This window comes from Chlorocebus sabaeus, chromosome 18 (assembly GCF_047675955.1).
Source record: "Chlorocebus sabaeus isolate Y175 chromosome 18, mChlSab1.0.hap1, whole genome shotgun sequence".
In the NCBI taxonomy this organism is placed as follows: domain Eukaryota; kingdom Metazoa; phylum Chordata; class Mammalia; order Primates; family Cercopithecidae; genus Chlorocebus; species Chlorocebus sabaeus.
Genome location: NC_132921.1, coordinates 59,104,727 through 59,118,199, shown reverse-complemented (window position 1 = coordinate 59,118,199; position 13,473 = coordinate 59,104,727). Strand labels below are relative to the sequence as shown.

At 41.3% G+C, this 13,473-nt stretch overlaps 1 protein-coding gene across 3 annotated transcripts in view; it reads left to right on the top strand.

The window, feature by feature from the left end:
- LAMA3 (laminin subunit alpha 3) overlaps positions 1 to 13,473 on the top strand; it is a 283,212-nt gene that overhangs the window by 94,538 nt on the left and 175,201 nt on the right. For all 3 annotated transcript variants that reach the window (XM_007974442.3, XM_073006417.1, XM_007974441.3), the window contains exon 12: positions 4,515 to 4,649. In XM_007974442.3, the coding sequence (XP_007972633.3) occupies positions 4,515 to 4,649 (135 nt within the window). The remainder of the gene's footprint in view (positions 1 to 4,514; positions 4,650 to 13,473) is intronic.

Genomic DNA, 13,473 nt, shown 5'->3' with positions numbered 1-13,473 from the left:
GTTGACTCCAAGGCTTTTCAGTTGAGCAAATAGAAGGAAGAAGTTGCTGTTTGTTGAGAGGGAAAGATTAAAGCAAGAGAAAGCAGAATGCATGGGCCGGAGGAGGGGTGGGCAGGGGCAGGGGTGGGAGCTCGTGGATGTTCTCTTCTGGCTGTGTTTTGTTTTCTCTGTGGAATAACAAACAAGGTGAGAGCAAGAAGCAGGAGAGGAGGCCTTGGGGTTGAGTAGGGAGAAGGTATAAGAGTCATCCAGGAATGTAGGGGGGAGGATGGGCTTGGGAAAGTCGTGGGATTGCTGGGCGGCGCCAAGGGCTCCCTGGAGGTCAGTTATAACAGGACCTCAGTCCTGACGTCATTCCCTGCTTCTGCCCCACCCACACTCCTCCTCAGTCTACCCATGGTGCTGTGCGTTCTTGCACTGTGTAGGGGACTGTCTCATGTCAGATACTGGCCACTTGAGGACAGCAGCTCTGCAGGGTGGGGCAGTCACGTTGGCTTAGAGACGTGCCTGCTAAGGCTCAGAGAGGGCCAGGCTCATTCTCATAACTCAGGTGGAGGCTCCGCACAGATGCCAGTCATGGAGAATTTAAGGAATGCTGACTACTGAGGAGAGTTGCAGTCTTGAATATTTACCACAATCTTCATTCATTAAACTTTTATTAAGTGCCTGTGCTGTGCTAGTCACTGCCAGGCAGCTGCCTGATACACAGTTCCTCCTGCCTGGGAGCTCCCAGTCTGAGGAGACATAGAAAGGTCAACAGTTCTCATGGCAGGAGTTAAGTGCCATGAGAGCGTATGGGAGGGGCAGCCTTACAGCCAGGGTGAAGGTAGGAAGGAAGGAGGGAGGAAAGGAGGAAGGGGAGAGGGGAGAAAGGAGAGAGACAGAGTCCTGGAAGAGCTTCCCCAGAGCAGCAGGAGGAGGTATCCGAGCTGAGTCTTGGAGCATGAAGAGGAGTCAGTCAGGCAGAGGGGCAGGGAAGAGAAGCCATGGGGCTAGGAGACAGGGGATGGCAGACAGGTCATTGGGACTGAAGCACGGGATAGAGAGAGGAAGTTCGAGGAGAGGACCTAGAGGAATAAGAAAAGACCTGAGTGGGCCGCCAGTTCAGATGTGTAGGTTTGCAAAGCACAGCTGTGCCTCTTCTAAGGGGCAACACAATTATGGAAGACATTGCAGATTTGCATATTGATGGTGATGATTTTATAGCAGGTGACAGGAAAGCATCTTGAGGAAGGGGCACCTTTTTCTAATTTGCACAAAGATGCCCCATGGGTTGCTCGCAGCCTGGAAAATGTTGAAGGATCTACTCTGTCACATGTGAAGGACTTCGTATTGTGTCCTGCAGACATTGGGTCACTGTCAAGGGATTTAAAACTGGGAAGTGATATGAAAAGGCTGATGTTTTTGAAATATCACTCTTGACACCAGCATGGAGAATGAATCAGAAGGAGAGAGATGAGAAGCAGAGAGCCTCCTTAGGAAGTTCTCAAAATAATCCAGGCAAACAGAGATGAGGTCTGGAACTCTGGCGGTACAGAGGGATTCAAGGGATTTTCTTGAGATATAATCACTGTGACTTAGGGATGAGGTGTGGGATGTTCTTTCTTTTTCTATTTTAATCAGAATTCTTTGCACCTTAATGCCAAGGTAAAGTCCAAGTTTCTCACTGAATCTCAATGCTTCATTTAACGCCAAGACTGTAATTCATGGTAAAAACGTTCTCTTTCCCTGTGACATTCATTCTCAGCCTACAGGGCTGTGGCATTAGGACCTTGTATGGCAGCTGTGATGGACGGACAGAGTGGTTGGTGCTCGTGCCAGCCTGCGTTCCAAGGCTTCCCTTGTCATGAATGTGTCCTTGTCACTTCTGAAAAGGAGGAAAAGCTTTGTTCTACCCTCTTAGGTCCCATGGGTGGGCCTAGAATTAAATGAACCTAAGAGAGATTAACAGCAAAAAAGCATATACATTTGTGTAATATTTTTACATGTACTTGAGAGTCTCTAGGAGGAAAATCAAGACCAGGAAAAGCCATTAGGCCCCAAAGCCTATGTATTGTACATGTTTACACAAAGAACAATGAAGTATGGTGTGTGACAAGACAAAAGAGCTTAGGCTAGTGGCTCTACATTGTGGGACCCTGGCTAGGAAGCATTGGGGGAAACTAAGGGTTATTTTAGTGGGTTTGTTGGTGCAGATCCAATCCAGTCGACTCCCAGTCTCCAGTGATAAGTATGCTCTCTCCTGGTACAAGGAGGGCAGGCACCTTTCTCCTGGGAAATTTTATGACCTGCTTTTAGGTAGAAAGGGTGAGATCAGAGAACGCTTCCTGTATCTGCTGCTTCTAAAGTGCCTTTGCTGGAAGCAGGCAGTATGCTAAAATGGCATATTCTAAACCCCTTCACTTCCAATGCTGTTTTTGTCAAATTAGGCAACTGTTTGGTTTAAATATGAACAAGTTAAAGATCACATAAAGACTGTAAAGTTGTTCTCATTTACTGTGATTTTTTTCTTAATTATTGTATTAGAAAAAAATAATTCCACAACTTTGTTACTAACCTTTTATTTGAAAAATTAAGGGTTTAGGGCAAAGGGATTTGGCTACTTTTCATATTAACTACTATTTTAACCCTTGTAGAAAATCTTTCCAAAATGCATGAGACTTTCCTTCCTTGGTAAGTAGGGTGGACTCAGTTGAATCCTCGAGTCTTTTAGGATCTTCCTTAGGGGACCGGTTGCAAATTTAGATATTAATGTAATTTATAGAAATACAGATGTTTTCAGGGCCAGGCGTGGTGGCTCACACTGTAATCTTGCACTTTGGGAGGCTGAGGCCGGTGGATCACCTGAGGTCAGGAGTTGAGACCAGCATGGCCAACATGGTGAAACCTAGTCTCTACTAAAAATACAAAAATTAGCCAGATGTGGTAGCTCACGCCTGTAATCCCAGCTACTCGGGAGACTGAAGCACAAGAATTGCTTGAAACCAGGAGGCAGAGTTGCAGTGAGCAGAAATCAAGCCACTGCACTCCAGCCTGGGCAATAGGGTGAGACTCTGCTTCAAAAAAAAATAAAAAAGAAAAGAAAAAAGAAATAGATGCTTTAAATATGTGATTGGTTTGAATATATATGCTAATCCAGGATATACTCTGAAAGTTGCTTTTAAAATCATTCTCAGCTTGTATTTTTAGTATAATAGAAAGAACACAGGCTTTGAAATCTGGCAGTCCTGGGTTCAAATTCTGACACTGCTTCCCTGGCTGTGTGACCTTAGGCTATTTAATTAACCTTTCTGAGCATCTTTTATTTTTTCATCTATAAAATACTTACCTGTCTTACAGGGCTCTTATTTGACTTAATTATTATTTTTGAGCAATATCTATTTCCCAAGGAATACTGTGCACTGGCCCTGGGGGCCTGTGGTGAGCTCTCACTAAGTGTCCAGTCTGCTGGGTGATTTACTTATCTATTTCTGGTTCATAAGTCACCCCAAAACTAAGTAGTTTAAAAGAGCAAGGGTTATTTCTGTCAATTGTGTGAGTTGGCTGGGCAGGTCTTCTGCTAGACTTGCTGGAGGGTCTTCTGGGGCTGGATTTAGCTGGGACATTTGGGAGTCTCTGTCATTGTGGCCTTTTGTCCTCAGGGAGGCCAGACCGTGTCCCTCCACGGTGGTCTCAGGATTCCTGGAGGGCAAGAGTGGAAACGGCAAGGCCTGTGGTGACCTGGACTCAGAAGTCACATGACAGTACTTACACCTCATTCTAGTGGTCAAAGCAAGTCACGGGCCAATATACGATCCCAAAAATGAAAGCATTGTGAAAGAGAAGCAAAGTTAAGATAGAGAATAAAAGGAAGAAAGTGGGGGCCATTTATACCGACTGGTCAGGGGGACCTTCTGAGGAGCTGATGTTTGAACTGATGCCTGGTGGATGAGAAAGAGTTGACCGTGCTAAGAACTAAGGAAAGTGCATACCAGGCAGAGGGACTGGCCTGAGCAGAGGTCCTGAGGTGGGAAAGCCCTGGATAGAGGTACTAGAAGCAGCCTGACTGTGGGGAAGGCCAGTGCTGGGAGGGTTAAATGAGACGATCCAAGGGAAGCCCCTGAGGTCTGGCATGTAGTAGGGCTGAATTGATGTTAGTTTCTTTTCTTCTAAAAATTAGAATGAGGAAATATGTTTAATTCATGACTGTCACGAGATGGGAATCTATTAAATTGAAGTTGTACTTTACAAAGCTCAGCTTTAGAGGGAAAAGAAAATGTTTCCACATGAATAGATGTTAAAAGAATGGTTTGCAAATGAATGCCCATCCCTACATGTTTTTTTTAATGATATGTCTAACCTTTTGTGAATTTTTAAAAATTTCCCTTCAAGATGTAGTCTTCTGAGTTAAGAATGTTTAATAGCCATAGATAATTCATAATCTGTATTTCCATGATAGAAACCTAGAGGAAGGGAGAAATTAAGAAAGGGGTGGAAGATGGAGACCCCTTCTGAAAATTTCCTGTCTTCCGCAGGGTGTGACTGTAATCTGGAAGGCGTTCTCCCCGAAATATGTGATGCCCATGGACGGTGCCTGTGCCGCCCTGGGGTTGAGGGCCCTCGATGTGATACCTGCCGCTCTGGTTTCTACTCGTTCCCTATTTGCCAAGGTAAGTGGGCAAAACATAGCATGTTCATAATCAACCCCTCAAGATAAATTTCCTCCTGAGGAAATGCAGATCTTTCTGGCAGAGTTGTGTGACTTGCAGTTTGATAAATGAGCCCCTGGCTTCTATATGGATGTTACATGTGATTGTCCTACCTGGACCTTGTCACCTCCCTTCTTTCTAACCTTACCCTGCCTCCTGCCTGGTAGTTAAGCACGTGGACTCTGAAATAATCTGTTTGGGTTCAAATCCTGGCTCCGGAGAGGACGTGGTATCTGAACAGCATTTAGGAACCTGCCACCACTTCTCAGATTCTGTTAGGGTGGGTCTCTGGATGCTAATAGGGTTTGCAAATTGGAAGTGTGTGAATAAGATTAGTAAGATGGGAAGGTGGATGAGAGAAGGAGGCAGGGTGTTCTAGAAAGAGAGGACAGTGTGTACAAATCATAGAGACATGAGACCACAACCGCCCCCTCTTCCCCACTTGTTTGTATCCTAGTATCCCATCCTAGCAAGAGTCGCTGAGGGGGATGGAAGGTGGGAGGAGGAGGTGTCTGGTCCAGTCCCTAGAGCATGGCAGGTATGCACTCAACGTTTCGTGAGTGAACACATGAATGCATGAATTTGCCCAAATTATTCTCCCCTGCCTCCTTTCTACTGTCTGACATTATTCTTCTTTCTGCAGACAATGGTGTAGGGGAAGGGAGAAGAAAGATGAGAAGATTATTATCAGTCCAGGATCAAGGCAGGAAATAAGACACCACTTCAGACACTATAAACAGAAAGAGATTTACTATAGGTAATTAGTTGCTAACCCAGAGGAGTTATTAAGAGCCAGAGCAGCAGGTTCAAGGCTGGGCTTCCAAGGAGGTCTTTAATGGAATGGCTGGGTTTTAATCCCAGACTGCCATGGCCCAGTGCAAGGATAGGAGGCCCATGGTTGGTACCTTCATATCTTGGTGTCCAGGAAGCCAGAGACAGGGCACAGCTGCATAAATGCTCCACCAGCTACAGGATGCAGCCTCTTCCTTATCTCCCATCTGTCTAAGCTTATTCACAGACTTCCAATTTGCAAACCCAATTGACATTCAGAGCCCTGCCCCAACAGAGTCTGAGAAGTGCTGTCTTTAAGTTTTCCAGCCTCTGAACACTGGAGGAGTTTAGAATAGGTATTAGGTCATCTCACCTGCAAGGTCAGCCACACTAAGGAACTGTGAGCATGAAAAACTCCCTCCCCTAAGCTGGAGGACAAAGTAGTGAAGAGCAGGGGTGGCACTAGCTATCAACTTGGGCAAGTTACTTAACCCCTGTGTTCCTCAATTTCCAAAAAATAGTGCCTGTCTCATACTTCATTGTTGTGAGGGTTACATATGTACTGACAGGTAAAGCTCTTAGAACTGAGGAAGTACTTGTTTGTAAGTTACTATTCACTTTTACCTTTCTTCTCCTGACCTATACTTCCCTCTGCATCATTTTAAGAGCTTGTAGTGTCAGTTCCAGCTGTCTCCCTGTTTGCTTAAATGCCTGAATCCCATACCCCAAACCGTTCCTTTACCCTCTGGCTCCTGGCATGCAAAACATTCTTGTGGCTGAAAATATCTCAAAGGTTTTCTTTTTTTCCTCCTCTTTACCAGCCACAACTTTAGACTCATTCTGATAGAAAGAATGACAAATATTCTAACTTAGTCATTCATACGGACAAAGCTTGTGTTTATGGATACAAACATAATGAATAATACAACACTTTAAGAATGCTCTTTTCTACATTTCTCCACTACTAGAACTAATTTATTTTAAGGTAGGTAGAAAATGCATGAATGTATTCACGATAAAGCAGAGGGGAGGAAGGACTTCCATAGCAACACAGTAGGGAGCTTGGTAGATAATCTTTACAGTAAAACAGAAATTTAATGAGTGAAAATATTTTAAAAAATTGTTTGAAGTCTCTGTTAATAGTCATAAGAGCATATAGCAAATGAAGAAACAATTACTTAACAACATTTGAATCTAGGTAAGAAATGAGAGTCTCTGTTACATTTCAGCCATGACCCCCTTCATTATCCACCCTCAACTCTGTTTTGTAGAAAGTCTACCCATATGTGTTGCCAAGAAGATGGGCACTCTCTTTACCCTGTACCCCAGTTTGGGGCTATGGTTTGTTTCATTTTGGTAGGGGCAGGCCGCTGATATTTCTCATCCTTCTGCAGTCCTGTATAGCAGAAGCCCTATTCCAGGTGGGCTCAGCAAAGAGGATCAGCTCTTTCTTACCCACCACCCCTCCCCTGTAGGGTAGGAGCTCTAACTTAGGCACTTCAGGCTGAAAATTTTGGGATCCCAATCACCCCTACCCAAGCTGGCTCATAGAATAGGGGTCCATGGTGGAAGAGGAAAACTGAGAAGACCACGGCACCACCTCCACCTGTGTCCACTTGTAGAGCAGAGCAGAGCTTCAAAGAAACAGGGAAGTGTGACCCATACATAGGGGAAAAAGAAGACAATAGAAACCGCTTTTGAATGAGACAGATGGTAGTCTTAGAAAAGACTTTAAAGCAGCTATTATAAATCTGTATAGAAGACTAAAAGAAATCATGGTTAATGAATTAAAGGAAGGTGTGATGACATTTCATTGAATAGAGAATATCAATAAAGAGATACAAATTGTTTTACAAAATAACCAAATGGAAATTTTGGAGTTGAAAAGTATAATAACTGAAATGAAAGATTCACTAAAGTGGCTCAACAGTAGATTGGGCTAGCAGAAGAATCAGCAAACTTAATGACAGATTGATGGAGATTATGCAGCCTGAAAACAGAAAGAAAAAAAGAATGAAAATAAATGAACGGGCAGCGGTCAGTGGCTCATGCCTGTTATCCCAGCACTTTGGGAGGCTGAGTGGGGCAGATCACTTGTGGTAAGGAGTTTGAGACCAGCCTGGCAAACATGGTGAAACTCTGTCTCTATTAAAAATACAAGAATTAGCCAGGCGTGGTGGCGGGTGCCTGTAATCCCAGCTACTTGGGAGACTGAGGCAGGAGAATTGCTTGAACCCGGGACGCAGAGGTTGCAGTGAGCCGAGATTGCACCACTGCACACCAGCCTGGGTGACAAGAGTGAAACTCTGTCTCAAATAAATAAATAAATAAATAGAACCTGAAAGAAATATGGGATACCATTAAGCACAACATATGTGTAATGAAAGCATCAGAAAGAGAGGGGAGAGAAAAATGAATAGAAAAAAATAGTCAAAGAAATAATGGTGGAAAACTTACCAAATTTAATGAAAAGCCATCTATACATTTAAGAAGCTTAATGAACACCAAGTAGCATAAATACAGAGGGATCCACAGCCAGACTTATTATAGTTAAAATCGTAGTTAAAATTTTGAAAGACAAAGAGAAAATCTTGAAAGCAGGAAAAAAGACTCATTATATACACAGGAACCCCAGTTAGAATAACAACTGACTTCTCATTAGTAACAATAGAGGCAAGAAGGCAGTGGGATCATATATTATAAGTGCTGAAAGTGGAAAAACTGTCAACCAAGAATCTTCTGTCCATCAAAGTTACTGTTCATGATCAAGGCTAAGTAAAGGCTTTCTCAGATGAACAAAAACTAACAGAATTCACCCAACCTGACTTATAAGAAATAATAGAAATAATAAAAGATGTTCTTAAAGCTGAAACAGGCATCATCAAACAATAATTTGAGTAACATGTAAAAATTACAAAAGACAGTATAATTGAATATTTTTATACATTCTTCTCTTGACTGATTTTAACAGAAAGTATACAAGCTATATATACAAATATATACATATGTACATAAATATTGGCCCTATATCATATAAAAATGTAATATGTTTGACAGTAGCACAAAGGAGATGGGTGAGAACAAAGCTGTATTGGAGTAAGAAACCAATCTATAGGAAGGAAGAAATAAAGAGAACTAGAAAGGATAAAGAGAGTTCATAAAGACACTCCATAAATATATGCTTGCTCTCCTTTCTTCTATCATCTTCCTTAGAAAACATAGATTATATAAATTAATAATTATAAAAATGTATTGCTGGGTTTTAATATATAGAGACATAATATGTATAATAACAATAGTACAAAAATGGTGGAGAGGGAATGGAGCTACATAGGAGTAAAAGGTCTATTTTACTGGAACTAAATCAATATAATACTGAAGTAGATTCTTTTTTGTAAGCCCTAGAGTAACCACTAATATAATAACTCAAAAATGATTAAAAAGTCATTAAACAGAATAAAAATTACACTAGAAAATATCTAATACAAAAGAAAACAATAAAGGAGGAATAGAGGAACAAAAAATACATGAGATATATGAAAATAAAATACAAAATGGCCAAGGTAAGTCCAACACTATCAATAATAACATTAAACATGAGTGGATTCAACCTCATACTATAAACAAAAATTAGTAAAAAATGGATGAAGAAACTAAATGTAAGAGCTAAAACTATAAATCTCTTAGAATAAAATAAAGGCATAAATCTTCATGACCATAAATTAGGCAATTGTTTCTTAGATATGACAACAAAAGCACAAGCAGCAAAAGAAAAAATAGATAAATTGGACTTCATCAAAGTTAAGAACTCTTGCACTCCAAAGGACACTATCAAAAAAGTGAAAAGCCAAATAATAGAATGGAAAAAGTTATTGCAAATCATATATCTGATAAGGCACTAGTATCATATACATATGTGATATATAAAATCTGGATATATTATTATAAAATAATCCACATATATGGATATATTATTATTTTTACAACTCAGTACTTACAAATTAAAAATAATTAAAAAGACAACCTAACTGGAAATGAGTAAAGGATTTGAATAGACATATCTTCCAAGAAGATATACAAATGGCCAATTGGTACATGAATAGATGCTCAACATTATTAGTCATTAGGTAAATGCAAATATAAACCACAATGAAATACCATTTTATATCCACTGGAAAGGCAGGCAATAACAAGCATTGGCAAGGATGTGGAGAAATTTGAACCTCATACACTGATGTTGGGAATGTGAAATAGTACAGTGACTTTGGAAACAGTTTTGCTGTTCCTAAAAAAGTTAAACATAAAGTTATCGTGCTACCCAGTAGATCCACTCCTCAGTGTATATCCAAAAGAAATGAAAACACATCCACACAGAAACTTGTATATGAATGTCCATAGCAGCATTATTCAAAATAGCCAAAATGGAGAAACAATCCATATGCTCAACTGATGAACAGATAAATAAAATGTAGTATATCCATACAATAGACTATTATTTAGCAATAAAAAGGAATGAAGTACTTAGGCATGCTACCACATGAATAGACCTTGAAAACATGATGCTAAATGAAAGAAGTCAGTCACAAAAATCACGTATTGTGTGATTCATTTATATGAAATGTCCAGGATAGGAAACTTTATAGAGATCGAAAGCAGATTTGTGATTGGGAGTGAAGGTAGTGGACAATGGGGATTGGCTGTTAATGAATATGGGATTTCTTTCAGAGGGAACAAAAATGTTCTAAAATTAGATTGTTTCAAAGGTTGCACATCTCTGTGAATATATTAAACAGCATTAAGTTGCACACTTTACACTTTAAATGGGTGAATTGTATGGTATATGAATTTTATCTCAATAAACTTGTTTGAAAAAGATAAGGCAGAGGTGGGAGGTGGAATCCCCACACACTAAAGAAGGGGGTCTTCCTCCCCAGACAGTTGTCAGCCTTATCTCTTTGTAAATTTGATGCTCATCTCTCTTATGTTTTACAGTGATGATCAAATAATGTACATTTGAATTCCAGAGTTAAAAGAAATTGAAATCACAAGTACTTATTTTATAGCAACCATTCTGAGACCCAGGAGAATACGTAGGGAATAGATAGTTGCAGGGTGGTGAGTAGCACCCACATTTTTTTACTCCCAGCCTGGTATACAGCAGGAATTCTATTCTATTCTTTAAACCCCTTCCTCACCTAGTGATCTAGGACATCAAGAAGCATGAGGGCTGTTCTTCTAAGGCTGAGCTTTTCATACTGCAGTTCACTGTCCATTAGTGGATAGAGAAATCAATTTACAGGGTATGGGCCAGCATTACAATGAAATAGAATAGAGTAAAAATTATTAGAATGCATCATAAGTAGTAGAGAAAATAAATCTCTTGTAAAGTTCTTGTTCATAGTTATTTATGTTTTGCTAGATATCCCTATCATCTATTAGTGTGTGTGTGTGTGTGTGTGTCTGTGTTTATTGGGTTATAATGTAAAATGTATTTTTTACTGTGAACGTGGCTAAAAAGTTTGGAAACTGCTGTACTAAAAGATCCTGAAGGATTTTATCTGCGCTTCTGAGTATGGGAAGTAGTTTGCCACTTTCCTTTTCTGAGTAGTTTGTCACTTTTCTTTTATTCTGCTCTTTGGTCTTGTGGCTTCAGACTCTCAAATAGTTATAACCTGAAGTCATAGAACATTTGGGTGAATTTACTCTCATTCAGCTGGAAACTGTTGCTCAGTAAATTGCAGCAATAATCTGATGAATCCATTTTCCCCATGAAGATATTCCTGTGCCAGTATACACTGCATAATTCCTTCCTAAACCTGTTTGAGGGGCAGAAAGCACTCTGCCTTATTTTTTACCATTATCTATGAAGAGCAAGGACCAAAGAGATAAACATGAAGAACTAGTTTGAGATGCATACCCTGTTTTATCTTTAATCCATGATCTTGTCTTTACTATTCTTCCTTAAACCCTGCGAGGAGAAAGGACGGTATAAATTTCAAAGTCCTATAATCTTTACGTAACTCAGCGTGTGGAGACTTCAGTCTGACCTTACCAGCAAGCTACCTAGAAATGTAAGCAGCAGACACAGTTACCTTTTTAAGATGTTTGGCTTTGATTAATAGGTTGAACTTGGGGTCCTTTGTCGGGGGGAAAATGATAGATAATTGGGATTTCACAAATGTATATAATAGGCCAGATGTAGTGGCTCATGCCTGTAATCCCAGCACTTTGGGAGGCCAAGATGGGTGGATCACTTGAGGTCAGGAGTTCAAGACCAGCCTGGCCAACATGGTGAAACCCTGTCTCTACTAAAAAAAAATAAAATAAATTAGCCAGGTGTGGTGGTGCATGCCTGTAATTCCAGCTTCTTGGGAGGCTGAGGTAGGAGAATCACTTGAATCTGAGAGGTAGAGGTTGCAGTGAGCTGAGATCGCACCACTGAACTCCAGCCTGACCATCACAGACTGAGAATCTGTCTAAAACAAACAAATAAAAAAACAAACAAATGTGTATGGTAATCTGCCTTTCATTAGAGTCACTCTTTCAAATGAGAATCATCTGATATTCTTCATATGAGTAGTAAAGAAAACTTCTTGAATTTAAAAGTAAATACAAGGAAAATATTTAAAAACCACCCATATCACTCTTTTTGAAAATGTTAACATTGAAGTATTGGCCCTGAACAATGATATATACAAAATTCCAAGGCCAAGTCACCATGTGCAGTTTTTCAAAATAAATGTCCAGAGAACTGTTTTATTTTATGACACTCTAGTCCCTCACACTCAAAGGATTATGAAAAGGTTAGGAGAGTGGAGGAGAGAGAATCTGGGAGGGGGTGGATATCTATGGAGGAAACGGTCGCTGTGAACTGTTTACCCTTCTTCCTCACCTCAAAATGCATGAGGGACCTCTGATGTGTCTTAGTCCATTTGGTATTGCTGTAACAGAATACCTGAGATTGGGTAGTTTATAAAGAAAAGACGTTTATTTAGTTCACCATTCAGCAGGCTGGGAACTTCAAGAGCATAGCGCCACGTCTGGCTGGCATCTGGTGAGGGCCACATACTGGGGCAAAACATGGTGAGGTGGAGCAGTGAGTGAGCATGTGCAGAGATTACACAGTGAGAGAGGACGCAAGAGAGTCCAGGAAGCCAGATTCACTTTCATAACAACCCACTCTCACGGTAACTAATCCAGTCCTGTGGGAGCAAGAACGCAGTCACTGTCTCAGGAGGGCATTAACCTGTTCGTGAGGAATCCACCCCCATGACCCAAACACCTCCACTAGGCCTCATCTCCCAACACTGCTGCACTGGCAATGAAACTTCAACATGAATTTTGGCAAGACAAACCACATCCAAACCATAGCATATGGGATGCCTCAGGAAGGGCAGAGGTGCTTCCGGCCAGACTTCGGCTTGGAAAACCCAAAGGCTAAGAGCTGGATGCTTTTTTGCTTGAGGCAGAGCAGGGAGAGTATTCCCGTGCTGGGAATGGCTTGTGCTTAATGTGCTGGGGCAAGGGATGTGTAGGTGCTTCCCACAGCCAAATGTGGGGGAATCCAGGTGCGTGTCTTAGTTCCTGCCCAATAGGTCTGCTCAGAAACATCAGGAGATCCTACCCAAAGCAGCTGAAGTTTTTGTCCGGATGCCTGTTTTAAAATAGTGTGTATTAACAGGAAATTTGGGGTTCAGTAAGGACAGCAGACTGGGAGACAACTGCTATTGAGAAGATACAGTTCCCAGAGGAGGGGCAGAGCATGCTATAGGGGCCACATGGAGAAGCGTCAGGGTCGGTTTGGAGGCAGAGGGAGGGAAAGGAACTGTAGACAGAGCATTTCCATAGTAAGGAATGGGCAGGGATAAGCAGGTTTAGGATTGGCTAGTTTGAATATTTCAGTGGGCGCTGGGACATAGAGGCTGACCCTAGTTGTCTGGTACCTGGCCCTGGGGTGATTAGGGTAGGGAATACCAGAGTATGAGAGCTGGTAGAGGAGGTAGTGGGGCCATGC